The 16441-nt window shown below is 43.9% G+C and overlaps 1 protein-coding gene across 8 annotated transcripts in view; it reads right to left on the bottom strand.

Annotated features, from left to right (window-relative positions):
* Nucleotides 1-16441, bottom strand: part of SYT16 (synaptotagmin 16) — a 147662-nt gene that overhangs the window by 63176 nt on the left and 68045 nt on the right. For 4 of the 8 annotated variants that reach the window (XM_050952608.1, XM_050952606.1, XM_050952607.1 and 1 more), the window contains exon 1: nt 10283-10360. The exons of 2 other annotated variants lie outside the window; for them this stretch is intronic. Coding sequence is in view for 2 of the 6 variants with exons in the window: in XM_050952609.1 (XP_050808566.1) it covers nt 10283-10462 (180 nt within the window). In the remaining 4 variants the exon portion in view is untranslated. Of the gene's footprint in view, nt 1-10282; nt 10463-16441 lie in introns of those variants that run through there. 2 more of the 8 variants (XM_050952609.1, XM_050952610.1) reach the window with 2 other exon arrangements.

Consider the following 16441-nt stretch of genomic DNA (forward strand, 5'->3'; position numbering starts at 1 on the left):
TCCCATAAGATATCTATGTACCAGGTTGAGATCCCAAATCATAGTATCATTTTTAACCTGGGAATAAAGATTACCCAGACCCTTAATAGATCTCAAGGATATAGAGTGCACAAACATGGAATACACATCTAGGGGGAAATGAAAAGCTGATATCACAGGGTGATGAATCTTTAACAGAGCTAACTGACATACCCAATTTTTTAAGTCCAGCAGACAGTCCACAATGGCTAAGAACGGAGGAGATTCAGGCACAAGATGGTGACGGTGACACCAGCGGTTGAACCTCTTCCATTTCTGAATTTAAGTAATTTGAGTTGACTCCCTTCTACTGTTTATAACACTTGTTGTACTCTTGTTGAGCAGGTGGATTCTAATCCCATGAACCATCTGGGAGCTATGTTTGGAGAACAACTTCACCTCTTGGTTGGATTGAAACACAAAACCCATTTCCTGGAAGAGGAGATGCAGGACGGTAAAAAGCTTGAGCATTGGTTGGATACACAGGTGAAGCAGGTAAGGACACCAATCTTGCCTCAGACAAGTTGGTACTACAAGGACAACCCTGGCCTCGTCCTGCCCGATGTTGTTCATCACTCTTAGAAATAGTGTTCCTTTGTGGTTCCAACTGGAGCCACAACATCCTGCACATGACAACTGCTGTGGAGATGGATCTAGCAGCAGTGTCTGCAACATCCAAGGATGCTTGGAGAGAGAGGTTCTGGCCAATAATTGACCCTCTTTAATGATGGCCCAGAAGGAAGTTTCTCTGTGCTCCTCTGGAAGATGATCAACAAAGGATGTGAACTCATTGTAATTAATGTAGTCATACTTGTCCATAATCTCCTGATAATTTGTGATCTGAAATTGGAGAGTTGCAGATGAGTAGGCTTTCATCAAAAAGATCTAACCTTTTCTGGCCTTTTTCCTAACGAGCAGACCTGGGGTAATTCTGTCTACCCCATTTGTTTACAACACTCACCACCAGGGAATTAGAAGGGGGACGGAGGAAACAAAAATTCTGAGTCCTTGGGGCAACATATTTCTTATCCACTTTTATACATGTTAGCAGCATGATGGCTGGAGTTGCTGGATCCAGGAGTGGTTCATTAATGGGTAGTGCAACCCCGGTGGGTATCACGGAATGCAGTGTCCAGGAGTTTGTGATGAGAGTCTTTAACTTCCTCAAGAAGTACAGTATGTGGATGGTGTCAGCCACTCTCTTCACAAGGTGCCGGAATTGACAAAAATCATTGGCCATAAATGGTGGTGGATGCATGACTGCAGAGTCGTAACAAGGAACTTTTGTGTCCACGGCAAGGGCCGGCTCCAGGCTCTTTGGTGGCGGGTCCCCGAGTCCATCTCAGAGAGAAGGACCCACCGCCGAATTGCCGCCAAAGAATGAATGAAGCGGCAGCAGCAATTTGGCAGCAGGTCCTTTCCTCTGAGAGGGACTCAGGGACCCACGGCCAAACTGCCGACGAAGAAGCAGCAGCAGTAGAGCTGCCGCCAAAACACCGCCAATCGCGGTAGAGCTGTGCCCCTCCACTTTGCGCGACCGAGGCAAGTACCTCACTTGCCTCGCCCTTGTTACGGCATTGCCCGACTGTCTCACCTAGAAACAACAATGAAACACGGATTTGAGGGGTAGCCTCTTTGTCCACCCTAGCCTCCTGTTCCTCAAAGGTCCCCTCGTATTGGGAGTTTGGTGGACGAGACTGTGTAACCCTAGTTTCCTGGTGCAGCGGAGCTGGAAAATTGGCAAATTGCTGCCAATAAATCACCTAACAATCCCAGTAGGTCAGTATGCACAGAATTTGTAGTTTTTTGGTGCAGAATGCCCCCAGGAGTGAAAGATGGGGAAGGGCAGGTGTCACCATGTAAATTTCTACATACACGTGTCAAGCACTGATCACTGTAGTATCTGAGGGTACATCAGTCACGCAGACTTTTGAAGACAGAGGAGCTGTATAAATGCTTTAACTCTCAAGCACTTCTCCCAAAACAGGATATCACAGTAATGGGTCCAATATAAAACAAGGATCAGAAGCCGTAAAGGCTCTAGAACCCAAGCAGTGAATTCTGAAATTTCTTATTAGTCTCTTCACAGTTTTGCATGCAGCTAGCTATGTTTGGAGTTGTGCCAAGATTTGTTTTAAAAACTGATTTCCCGATAACAAAACACATTTTTGTCAGGATATTTAGCCTCCTTTCTTTCTGATCCTTTGTCATGTGCACTCCTTTTGTAAAAGACTGGCAACTATAAATTACTGTCCCCTACAGTTATCATGGGAGGCGGGAGGGAACAGCGATAGCAAGATCTATTGTGTAAGCTTGACATTAATTGTTTGTAACAGTTAGGAGCTGTTTCACGAATCCAGGCTTGTCTACAATGTAGAGAAATAGTACGAAAACAAGATGAAAAATGTTTCTGCAATTCCTAAACACAAACATTATGAAATAACATCTGCAGTACCATTGTTAAATCCAAGCAGGACAGTTTGATTGCAACCTGACCCCAAAGGGTTTATTCCATTCTGTGAGTTGCTCTGTGTGACGCAAACTACTTATTCCATATATAGGCACATTACTATTCTACTTAGATTGTAACCTCTTTGGGGCAGGGACTGTCTTTTTGTTCTGTGCTTATACATCTTTGACAAATGTGAGAATTATCCTCAATATTTTATAAAGTATCTGCATAACTCTGTATTGGGCACCTTTGCACTGCTACCCGTTGGGGTAAGAACTGATTTTTCTTCCTGGGATATGGGAGATCAGGTTAGGTATTTGACACATATAGCCACTAGGAATGTCTGGGCTAGAATCAACACGTTTGTTGCAGAGGGAGCTGAATATGTGAACACAGCACGGTTTTGCAGCAGAAGGACAATGGACACAGGAACCTGTGTTAAGAACTGGCCTCAGAGACACAGCAACAGGGCTCTCTCTATGGAGAGACAAAGCAGGAATGGAGCATAGGGAAGCAGGCATGGCAAAACCTCTTTCATGCTAACCCAAGGACATTCAGAGTCTCTATTCCAGGTAACTGGTAAACTGTTTCCTTCCTCTGAAAAGGCCTGTGTTGTGGATACTGCAGATACTTACTGAGAGCATTGTGCCCAGAAGTGGGGGGAGTCTCTCACAGGAGTCTGGCTTGGCTGGACTTGCTGCATGGAGCCCCAGAGGGTATGTCGACACAGCAAAGAAAACCAGCAGTTGACCTGTGCCAACCGACTCGGGCTTGTGGGGCTGTTTCATTGCTGTGTAGACATCTGGACTTGGGCTGGTGCCCGAGCTCTGGGACCCTCCCACCCTGCAGGGTCCTAGAGCCCAGGCTCCAGAACCGAGCTGAGACATTTACACAGCAACGAAACAGCCCCGCAGCCCAAGCCCCACGAGCCCGAGTCAGCTGGCACAGGCCAGCTGCAGATTTGTCTTTCCTGTGCAGTCATGACCATACAGAGAGAGGGAGAGCTGGCGCTCAAAGCTCAGCTTCAGAGTCAGCTGCGCCAACCCTGTGGGACAAAGAGGATCCAGCACACAAAAGTGTTACTCCCAGGAGATGGGTTAAAGCTCAGGGCATAAACCAGCCCCATGAATCCATGAAACCTATGCCTAGCACGATAGGGTCCTGGTCCACGACTGGAAAGCGTAGGTGCTAACGTGATCAATAATTACGTTCTTGGGTGAATTTTAGGTCAGTGGGGAGTAGAGGGAAACACATCTGGACTATATTCTGTTGCCTGTGATATAGGGGAGGGCCAGATTTCAATCCACTGTCAGTGTAAATCAGGCGTATCTCCACTGAAGCGAATGGAGTTACATCAGTGTAAAATCAATTTGGGACCAGAATCAGGTCTTTAGAAATTCTCTGACCATGGGTCAAATGAGCACAAAAATTGGATGGTTCCTTTCTGAATAGTAACAAGAAGGTGGCACAGCAAATAACTTTCAGCATTTATGTGAGTGTACATGTGCTCACCCGCACACACAAGGGCTCTCATCCTGTTTTCATAGTGAAGACGCCATATAATTAGACTGACTAACTTCTGAGTCCCCACTCTTTGCAAGCACATGGCCTAGCTATCTCCCCTCTGCTCTGTGATCATGTAACGAGTCTGTGGCAATTGCTTGCATGGAAAAGTAACAATAGGAAAGTACTGAAGCATTTCTAGTTTCCTGTGATAAAGATTTTTTTTTTAACTTCTGTTGTTGCTTTCCTTACATCTCCCCCATACATCTGTGGAGCTCTAGGTGGCCGGCTCTCTGTGGACCACCAGCAAATGCTGCACAGTTAACAGTGTGGGAATACACCCACACATTATGCCACGTGCTACAGACTTTAGACACATATCTCTCCACTCCTTTTCACAATGCCTCTGAGGCATGGGTGGATCTTTAAGTCCCTGGACTGACCCATATGTCCAACCCTTCACCCTCTCACGATCCACTTCTGTCACGATGCCTACAGAAATCAGACACCTAACACTGGCTAGACAGTGAGACAGACAGAAAGAGTTTGGTATTTATGTTCAAACACTTCATTAATAAATAGTAATAATAATGCCTAGCTCTTGCATAGCTCTTTTCATCAGCAGATCTCACAGCACTTTAGTGACTATTGTTAGCCCTATTTTACACATGGGGAAACTGAGGCACAGAGCAGCGACATGACTTGCCCAACTTCAGCCAGCAGGCTAGTGGCAGAGCCAGGGATAGAATCCAAGTCTCCTGGATCCCAGAGCAGTGCTCTAGACATTATGTATGCTGCCTTTAAAAGAATTCAAAGCCACAGACCTATTCTAGACAACTGCGTGGCCTCACTGCAGTTACCCTCCTCCTTCCTCCCACTTACTGTTTGTTTCACTCACTGGTGCTGTAGTGCTTCCAATTAGATTCTAAGCTCTTTGAGGCAGGGACCATGCCTTTTTCTGCGACAGCACAACACCAAGCCTACAGGGGTTCCGGTTCTAGGTGCTACTGCTAAGGTAAGCAATGCTAATAGCGACCATAACTGTATTGCTCTGGAAAGATGCAAATCTTTTTCACTATTGATTGTGCTGTTGGAGGAAGACAGTCTACACAGCTTGTAAACTGAGTGTGCACATCACTGCCACCATTTGCTTCCCCTTTCTCTTCCACGTTCATGAGTAGGCATAAGGGTTAGCTTGGTGTCAGTACGAGATGGTCACAGCCTCTGCTCCCAAGACAGGTTCCATGGAGGACTCAGATAAAAGCACACACTGAAAAAGCAAGAGAAAAATGCATTGTTGCCAACCCTCGTGATTTTATTCCAAGTCTTGTGATATTGGGTGTTGTCCTTAAATCCCCAGCTCCTGCGGTCAAGTAACTATGTAAGAATTTCAGCTTTTTTTTTTTAAAGGAAATTTCTATCCCCTGTGGCTTAGAAGAAAAGCTTGAAAACACAGTCTGAGGCACTCTAAGGGTTAAAAAAAAACCTAAGAAAATAAAAATCAACCCCACCTCCCATTTTGTTTACTTTTGATTTTAAGCGGTCTCATGATTTTTTTGGGGGGTGCAACTTGTGATTTTTGAATGTTTGTTGTTGGCAATATGAGGAAAAGGCAGAATTCTGTCGTTTTTTGCTCTATAAATTGTGTAAAGCGGAGTCAAGAGACCACAATTTTCTTCTCTGGCCTTCAGTGTGGGCTGTAAGATTGATCATTCTGCTCCACTTTGGAATAAGTCACATCGATATTAAAAAGTGCTAAATCGACATATAACACAAAGTGGATTGTTTTCTTTTATGAGTCACAGTACTGCAGTTTGTGGCTAGATATGGCTGTGTACACAAGGGTTTGCCCTATGCTTGTTATATATTCCCGCAAACAAGCTGGTTTCGATCATGAACTTTGCAGTTGAAGTGCACTGCTCAGCACTGCATATTGTAAACTTTCACCACTTCAAGGGTAAAAGTCACCCCATGCGAAGGGCCTTTGCAACACTGTACACCCTCCAACTAGAGCTCACTTGAGACTAAAGTGGTGCACAGGTCTTGTACTGACCCTCTGCACAGGAACAAGATTCACCCCGCTTGTACTGTATAGATCAGAGGTTCTCAAACTGTGGTCCGTGGACCACCAGTGGTCCGCGAGCTCCATACAGGGGCTCCGCAGATAATTCCCTCTAAGGTGCGTGCCTGGATGGCTGGAACACAAGAGACTGAAGGACCACCCATCTAATTAGTGGAGCCGCGCAGGTATGATTCCACTAATTAGGTGCCTGCACCCTGAAGAAGACGCATATGTAAGTGGGGGGTGGCTTCTGGGGGAATAGAGAATAGGTGGGAGGGGGCAGTAGGGTGAGAAAGAAAAGGGGGGAATCTGGGACTTGCAGGGCTGTGGTTGCCAGAGAAAGAGGTGACTTTCCCCAGCTCCAGGGCTGTGGATGCTAGGGAAAGATGGTCCTCCTTCCCAGCCTCAGCTCTGTGGCTGCTGTGGCAGGGGAGGTACCCACCTTCTTCCCAGCCCCAGCTAGGAGGCTGCTGCAGTGGAGGAGAGAGGGAGAACCCGCCCCCTTCTTCCCAGCCCCAGCTCGGGTGCTGCTGCAGCGGAGGAGAGAGGGCACATCCATTGCATTAGAAAGGTAAGACTACTGATATTAAAATATGAGTTGTGTGCTTTTATTTACAGAACAAAAAAATTAAATTATCATAAAGTTTTTTTATATAGTGCTATTATCCAAAGCACTTTACAATAGTTAGCTAACAATACAAACAACATTTGGGAAGATCAGTAAGTGATCTGCCGAGATCCTCAGCAATTTTCAAATGGTCTGCCAAAAAAAAAAAAAAAAAGTTTGAAAACCAGTGGTACAGATCAAAGGGATAATATTTCCTCTTCCCCCCTCAACCCCTAGAGTAATGGCTACCAACTCCTGGGGGGAAACTGCACATGTTAACCATGCTAAGGCTTAGCAACCCAGCAGTTAGTCCCAACTCCTTCTGTTCAACTGTACACACACTAACTCAGAACTGCTCTTGGCCGCTCCAACATGGCTTGGAGTGCACACACACTTGAAGAGAGACAATCAGTGGCAAAGCATCATGGTCCAGAATGCAGCTCATTGTTAAGGTCAGAAAGAGGGACTAGAGTACTAGACATAAAAGCCTCAAGTACCACAAGCGACACTCATTGCGTACCAGTAATTACGAGTCATTGTTCTGGAGTTCCCTAAAGGGTTTTCAATTAATACTTTTTTCCATAAAGATTCTTCAAGTGTATTGTTCCTTTCAGAAAGAGACAGGCCCCTTTATTACAATCAAATTAGGACTAAAACGGGCAGATGTCTCTCACAGATTCACAATGATGAAAACATGTATTTCACTCAACTCCTTTTGCCACTGTACAACCAACTTCAGTTAAATCTTTGTTCAGATTCCGAGCACTGGAAGACACTCATTATATATATATAAGGCTAACATGAGAACCTACAATGTATGAACCAGACAGATTTATTTTTCCTTCCAATTTTATTTTTATTGTTAGCTAGGTCAACATTCAACAGCAAATCCAGCAAGGATACAAGTGAAGACTGTCATGTACATCAAATTCAGAGAGCCATTAAACTTCTTGGGCGAGATTCTGAACTTATTCACAATGGTGTAAGATCTGAGTTACTTCACTGCAGTCAATAAAAGCACTCCAGATTTACAGCAGTGTACTGGAGATTAAAATTTGATTCCCTACACCTGCCCTTCGATTTGGCCAATTAATTTCAATAGCTGACAGAAGTAGTGTTTCAGCCATTCCTAACCTCGCCTGAAGTGGGGTGGCTAGATTTCACTATTTCACCATATCTGCCCATCATTTACTTACTACCATAACAATTTACATCTTAACAATGAGAAGCAGAGGATTTTTTTTATTGAATTTGGCCCTTTAATAATAAAGGCAACCTTCCACCAAGAATAAAGAAGAGAACTGAAAAACAGAATCACAAATAATTTATATACTGTACTAATATATACCCATACACATACATATATACAGATGCATTTACCACAGCAAAAATCAAATTCCTTGGTAGAAAAAAATTTTACTTGTTAGCAGTAATATTTGGAGATTTCCTTAGTTATACTAACTACAGCTATCTCATAGAATTATTTAATCATAAACCACAGCTGCCCTGCTAGAGTCAGACCACCTGGCAACCCCATCATCAGCCTATATGCTAGGCTTCTGCAACTGCCATCTGATGTGATATGTAACCATTAGGTTTTGGTCTATTTTTTCAGATTTATGTCTGTAAGAAATCCTGGTTCTTTTGCAAGCATGTCTTCTAATGGTCTTAAAAATACCTATATATCAAAATTAACCTAACCGTAGAAAAGGTGACATTTTTTAATCACTCTAACTTCAACTTTTCATGACTGTTTTACTTTGTAAAGGAGAACATAGGCTCCAATAGTAATCTCCCATTGTAATTAATTATTACAATGTAATCCTCTATGGTATCAGATTTAGCACCTCATTAATGTGTATGGTATTTTGCTTGTACGGCACAGCTGTAGTTAAAGTTGAATTAGTGTTTCCATTATAAACCCATGTTTTCAAGGGTTTATTACTCAGTCATAGAAAATGTACTTTGAAATGAAAATTGCCACAGAGTGCTTCAGCTTGGCAGCAATTTTATGCCTTCAGAATTTGGGAGGGAAAAAAATCCACTCTGTTTATTAATAATTCACATTTTAAAAGGCATCGTAAATACATGTTTGCATGATAGTCTTTGACAGCTCCAAAGAACATTGACACCTACACATTGCTGAGAGATGTGTCATTTTAAAAAAAAAAAAGCCACACTCTTGTACTACTTGCCAGAAAAACACTAAAGACTTAAAAATAATACTGTTAAATTTCTTTTAACACAGAAAAATCTATGCTTAAGTCACGTTAAATTTATGACACAGAGCCCCAAAAGAAAAGGAAAAAAATGACATGCAAGCTGAGCCCTTCATTCTGGATGTGTCCCAATGGCTTTGTTACTAAAAAGATTTACTGGCAGGCTTAACTACATTGATAAGTAGTCCCATTGACTTCCGTGTCAACTTGTGACTAAGCATTTGTTTGCTTTTTATTAAGGCCCCAGTGTGGGTGGATCCTGGCCAAGTGGATATAGCTACAGTGCAATCCATGAGGTTTTATACAGGTCTGTGGCCAATCCACAGGAAGAGAATTGCAGGATTGGGACCTAAGTGTTAATAGGGTTAGGCCCTTCTGTAGCTAATCTTGAAGACTGGGCATCTTGCCCCATAATTTAATTAAAAGCACACTGAAGGATATGTTCTGGCAGATAAACCCAAACACATGTAAAATGCAATCGACTTTACAAGCAAAATCTGAAAAAAACATTAAAGGCAGGTCATATTTTAGCCTAGCAGCTTGGCAGTGCCTCTTTAAGTATAGATTTGTAAGTGTTCATATATATTTTTAAATATTTATTGTAGAACTTTCTGATACATGACAGGTAACTTCTATGAAATGTCCCCCATTATTGGCATTAACATCACCCTAGAGAACATTTACTTAGCATTCTTCCTTCTCATCAAAACATTTAGGAAACTACTGGCCAGATTTGCATGCAGTTCAGACACCGATGGTCAGATTTTCAAAAGGACTTACAAGCTCCCAATGTAGCCACCTATTCAGGTGCCTAAACAGGAGCAGAGCTCTTCTGAAAAAATCATTCTGGTTCTGTTGTAGGAGCTCAGCACATCTGAAAATTTCAGGTTACGTGCCGACGTTCTTAGGCTAAACAAGAAAAGTAAAACTCTCCCATAAGCCTTCCCTGCAAGCTATAGTAACTCAGAGTGTCATCGCAGATCTGTTTAATATATGTTTCTGGAATGGGACTAATGCAGGATGATATGTATGAGAGTTAATGTCAGGAAGTCAGGATTGATGCATCCTACACTGAGCAAACATTCCCATTGCTCTGAGGAAGTGCCAGAAATGTCCAGATTTTTCTGCTCTTTGCACTACCAAAGCACTCCCACAAGATAACAATGGAAAAATGTGTTTTTTCCAACCTTTTCTTCCATCTTTCAAGAGAACATTGCTCAGGACGACAAAGAGGATGGGTCCCTTGTAGCAATGCTGTATTCATTATATCTGCTGTTAGAGGTCACACCATCGCACCTCAAACCCATGCTATTTTCCACACAAACAACACAAGACACCGTAAAATGGCTCTACTCTCTTCTTAATCAAAGCCTCAGTGAGTTTCTGTACATCAAAGGCACTGAGATAATGACGATGCTTACCCAGGCCCTCATGAACCCCTGACCTCTCTTTGTAGTGTTTTCGTCTCCCTGGTTGTTCCAAGCATGGGAGTCCACCGATCTTTTCGAAGCACAGTTTCTTGTTGATTAAGAGGAAAAGGAGTGTGAGGAGGACAATAAAGACTCCAACTGCAGATAAGAACCCAATGGCCTCTGGAGTAACTAGTGACAAAAACAAAGAAATAAAATATTGCAACTGGAAATGCCTGTTGTCCCTGAGCAAAGTGTGATTAACCCACCTCCATGCCTGCACCCCACACCCATGCCCTCCCAAATGCATAAGAAGCCAAACTCAGCAGAATGCAGCCTGTAGTTAGTGGGCGCAGACCCCATATTGGGCCAAATCTACTAGTGACAAACAATGGGGTAAATTACACAATGAGTCTGATTCTGCTCTCCCTCTGGGTCTGATTCATAGCCCACTGAAGTCAATGGAAAGACTCCTCTTGACTTCCACAGGCTTTGGCTCAATCAAATGCATAAACCAGTGAATTCCATTAACTTCAAGAGAATTACTACCGATTCACATGGGTGTAACCAGGATCAGGCTCATTGGGGGTAAGTTGGTCATAAACCATTCATACATGGCCATATGCAAAGAAGGAATGCTATGTCTTAAGGGTGACAAAACAGCATTCATCACGTCGGAAGGAGACTGAAGGAGAGATTGCATTTTCCTTGGGGAGGGTGAGGGGAGTAAGTGGCCAAACCTCTTGGCAGACAGAGAGAGGTAATGAAGGCAAATACCTTTGGAAATGTTTTACACTTCCTCCAAAAATACATAAGACCGTCACAGATGGAAAATGTCTCTGGTATGGGAGAATTCCTTTGCCATTTACTAAGAACCTGGTAAATGTGTCTGTCTCTTCAATGTATCCTGTTAAAATGTTTTTCCTTCATTGAAATAAAACACAAGCTCCAAAATCATGATTACTACTCTTAACAATACAAGGCCACATCGCCAGCAGGTGTAACTCATTGCCGACTTCAGGCCTGGACCTAAATTAACTAGTGACATCACTGGCTTTATCTCAGCTGAAAAAGTGGCCCTGTAAGGCAACATTTTCGTGTCAAACTGTAAAGAAATATTCTCTTATTTCTGCTTGTTGCATTCTGCGTGTGCCATTGGCTCTGGAAAGAATTAGAGATGCTAGCAGAAAAGCTTTTAAAGCAGTCTCACATCACGCACACTAAAATGCCAAAAGCAAGGACAGACATTACGTAGATCAGCTAGTACAGGTGGCAAACGCACACGTCAGAAAGCGTAAGCACCATCTGCAAAATAATTCAGCATATTATTCCAGTAATTACTAAATTAACATCAGATGGCTGCGAAGTTCAGTTGCACAGTTCAAATCAAAGACCCCATCAAAATGAAACATTGGTGGCATATGTTGATTTTGAAGCTATGGCTCACTGAAGAGGCAGGCAGCAAGAAACAAGATAACCAGAGTCAGTGTGGCATGTTATGTACTCAACTAGATGTTTACAAGATTTGATTGAGCAAGTATTCAGGGGTGAAGAGGGCTGAATTGTCTTCGGTTCCTGTAGTGACAGCAGGTAGTGGGACCACAGGAGGGAGAGTAATAAATAACAGACTGATGTGGCTAATTAGAAACAAAAAAATCACAACTTCTCAGAAGCAAGCCGCCCTGAAAAAACACTAACATTGCTTAGAACAAAACCTGGCAAAGCCAAGAAATGCCGAGGTAAAGCAGAAGCTGGCGGGTTGCTTCTGACCTTGCTCACACCAGTCTGAACGAGCAGTAGCTCCTCCAGGTCTATGCTTTACTTGCCTTCTTCTCCCTAGGCACTGAGGCACATAATTGGTCCAGTTCCACCATGCAATACTGATCTTTCATACCAGTCCAGCAGCAAAAAAGGGTCGGTCTGTAAAGAGAGCGAATCTCTCAGCCAGGAAACCATTCAGGTGTACAGGCTTCCCTGGACGGCTTTCTTGTACCAGCCCTGCCCCTTCCCACCTCTGCTGCATTCCCTGGTGGAAGGGGTATCCTGGGGCATGGCCATGGAAGGAGGTGGGGCAGCGGTGCCATTGCAACCTTGCTATTTTCACCTGCTGCAACAGCCCTTAGGTGGCCATGGTAGCTATGCAGAAGTCAGAACAGCCTTGTGGCACAACCCTGGAATCAAAAGAGGTGTAAGGCTCCTCCTTTGCCCTCCCCTCGCTGACCCCTTTCCTTCACCGAATACTGCTCTGGCAGGAGAAAGAATTGCGGCCACGTATGCAAGCTCTTCTTACCCTTCCATCCTCTGAATGTTTCAGCTGGCATCTCTGGGGTATAAGTTTAACTTAAGTTTCAAGTTGGAGACTCGACCACAGGGCTTTTTAGTGATTTGATGGGGAGGGAGTGATGTCTAATGGCTGCAGGAGGAGATGTTATTGTCATGTATTAAACTCTGAGCAGGACACAAAATGATGAATGCCCAAGGAGCTTCCAACCTGCCAGGCTCCCGGGCTCTGGCCACTAGACCTTGGGCTTGGCTAAGTCACTGAATCTCTCTGGCTGAGTCTCCATTAAACGGCTTCCATTTTCTCCTGCTGACAGAGCTCCAGTCTGCCTCCAATGTTCTAAAGACTGTGCAGTCTAAACCTGCTCAGAGCCCGTGTAAATGTCATGTGATAAACATGCCAACACTGCCTTGTCTACAGTAGGGCTCCAATCACTGCACTCTTTGGTGGGGCTACCAAGCTGCTAACAAGCGGATCAGCTTCCCGAGGGGGGACAACGGACCACAGTGCAGACAAGATCTCTGGGCCTCAGTTTGTGGCCTGGATAGAACAACTTCTCCCTGTGGCTGTGTGAAAGGACTGTTGGGAAGCTCTGGGCCAAGTATCCACCCAAACTGGGGTGAAGCAGCTCTAATAGTGGAGGAGGTTATGCCCTACAAACACAGGTTTGAGAGGCTCTTCTTCTCACACTGGCAAGGAGAGAGTCAATACACATATCTGCCTGTTTGCTGCCAGGGAGAAAAGGGGCAAGACGTGTGTGGAAAGCGGGGGGTGTTCATGCTGCAGGGGCTGAACGTATTCCAGCAACAAACTGCAATAAGAGTCATGGGGAAAACCAGGGCCACTCTGGTCTCCCCTATCCCTGGACAGGCTAGCTGCAAAGGTGGGAGGCATCTGCCACCAGAACTCATCAAAAGCCTCTTCTCCTGCATGTGGTGCCAGCAATTTGTGCCTTAGTGCATGTGAGCGAGGTGCACGATAGCATTTGAATGCTGTACCTGGGAAGAGACAGGCAGATCAATGCACCTGATGGCCAGTTGGAATAATGTATTCTGTTGTGTGGGTAGTCAAGCTCATGCTGTATGTTATGCACCTCAATCAGCACAAAAAATAAAGCTCCCCACACACCTGTGTGCGTATCCTAATTGCTTTTCAGATTTCCCAGCCCTTCTTTCCTGTCATTCTTCAGCTGATGGGTTATTCTTCAGACTCACACCTCTGGGCTGAAAGCAAGTGTGAGAAATTGCACCAAAAGGTTTTTCTGTTTTTGGTGTTTTTTGCACTTGTTACCTTACCCAAAAGGTTATGAAGGACAGGAAAAAAAGTTTGCACTACCATTGTTTATATACCATCATAGGGACTTCACAGACAAGTGACAAGGAGCAGATTTTGACCAGAGTGGGTATGGCCTATGTTAGACAAAAGAGATGACAGAGCCTTGGAGCAAGTGAAGAAACACCGTGACAGGAAACATGGTCTTGTGGTTAAGGCACTGCATGAGGACTCAGGAGATCTGTGTTCTGTCTTTGGCTTTAGCACTGAGTTCCTGTATGACCTTGGGGAAGTCACTTCATCCCTCTATGCCTCAGTTCCTTTTCTGTAAAGTGGAGATAATCATACCCCTGCTACCTGCCAGCCATGTTGTGAGGATAAACTAATTTAAAAGGTGAGGCATGCACACATACTCTGGTGGTGGAGCTATGTAAGCAGAAAGATTACAGTACGAGATTGAGATGTGCTTTCGTATAGACACATTCCATTTTGTCACCCCCACACACACCTTTTTTTAATTAAATACTTTAATACGATGGCGGGTGCAAATTAGCTCTCCAATTGAACACATTGTTTTTGCACATGCAATTGTGCATGCACAGTCTAGAAAACCGGAGCACACCATTTGAGGGGATAAATCTGGAGAAAAGGAGGTCTGTGATGGAAGTGAGATTTATAAGTGATATCTGAAGGCGGATATTCCAGTCATAGGGTGTTACAATCCTGTAATTACTGTACCCGCACTAGCAAACTATCCTAGCATTATAGGGAATGACTATACGGTGCAGAGAAGGAAGTGTCCAGTACACCAGGGGTAGAATCCTGGCCCCACTGAAGTCAAGAGGAGCTTATCCCTAATTTCAATGGGAGGGTCAGGATTTCAAGCCCACTGTTTCACATGCATTTTAGAAACACACTGAGCTCCTTCAGCTAGAACAGGAAAACAAACAGTGGAAGTTTCTCAGAGCACCTAACACATACATAGTACCTTCAGTGGCTGGAGAGTGTACAGTGAAAAATCTTATTCCAGTTCATCACAGCTGGCCTCCCAAGGACTAAATTCTGAATAAAATCTTATTCCAGACAATGGTTCTTTAATTCCAATTGATTCCAAGCTTTCTACAATAGGAGTGTTTACTGGTACTTTTTAATTACAAAACCCCCCATAAATTGTCTGTTTTACTGTCTGTGCTAATTACATTTCATTATATATTTGGAGTAAGCTATTATTTTCCTGCTGGTTCCCATGGCATTCTTCATTATCAACTGCTAATTGTCTAGTATGCACATAGGATTGCGAACTAAGTAGGCTGCTGTGTGGGCAGAAGTTCCAGGAAACCTGCGTAGCATTAGAAATGAGCATTATTATTATTGTGGCATATTAGAAAGTTTCCACCTACTTGCATGCCCACATAATTTGTTGCACATCATCCCTATCAACAATGTCACCATGCAACGAGGTATGGGAGGCCATCTGTACTGAGCTTTATGCTTGGCAATTATCAGCAGCTATCGAGGGAAGATGGTGTGGGGCCAAATAGCTGCTGCAGTGACAGTGGAGGTACAGGTCTGTCCGTGGAACACAGCGAGGGCCCTTTTAAGGGCTCCATTTATCCTTTGCCCGCAGCGCAGGAAACCCAGGATGTAATCTGGGATCATCCCACCTATCTACAGGCCAGGTCAAGTTCATAAAGGAAAATAGTTCAATGCATGCATTCTGGAGTGAATTTAAAGAACAAACTGGCTCAGGGGTTTTCGTTCACCAGTGCTAATGTTAATTCGATTTGAACAACATCCTGAAGAATCCATATCTATGTGAGCTCAGGAAGCGCTATGGAAGCTACTAAAGCAACCGCCAGAGTATGCAGAATTTCACAAATTTAGGTCAAGACAAGAGTTTTAGGAGCAACTTCCTTACAAAGCAAACTGCTATGCCAGGAAGCACACATGACTGATGCTTTGAGCCACGGTTATCAGCATGGAGCAGGTGGTACTTATATTCATGTGCGTTGCATACACAATGTACAAACACTTCAGAAATAAAATGTGTTTTCACAGGATTGCAGCTCTCTTCTGATATCTATCTCAAACAAGACAGAGCCTGACCCTTCACAGAAGCTCTCACACCGGGATGAAATGGTTGCATAACTCTTCTGTAAATATATTACCAGAAATGAAATCAAACAGACCAAATTCAGCCTTAGGGTGGGAGGGTGCAACTCCCATTTCACGTCGCATTTCACTCAGGCTGAATTTGGCTCCATGTATTTTTATGCACTGCTTCACGCCCCAGATAGCAGGATGCCTCTTAGTCCCTTCATAAAGGGACGATGAGTCTGACTCTGTTCCCATTGAAATCAGTTGCAAAACTCCCATGGCCATCAATGAGAGTAAGGCCAATCTCAGTGGCTTTGTTCTTGGTAATATATTTGCAGGCCACCTTTGAAGGATCATGCTGCTTTGAAGGGGAGCTATGCTTGGTCGCAGAGATGCCTATTTTAGAGTACTAGGGATAATAAGGTAACTTCTATCTATCTCAGGTACTTGTATAATCCTTGTCATCATAGGATCTGAGCACCTCACAGTCTTCATTTTATTTATCCTCAACACTGCTGTGA

Source organism: Gopherus flavomarginatus, chromosome 5 (genome assembly GCF_025201925.1).
Source record: "Gopherus flavomarginatus isolate rGopFla2 chromosome 5, rGopFla2.mat.asm, whole genome shotgun sequence".
Lineage (NCBI taxonomy): Eukaryota > Metazoa > Chordata > Testudines > Testudinidae > Gopherus > Gopherus flavomarginatus.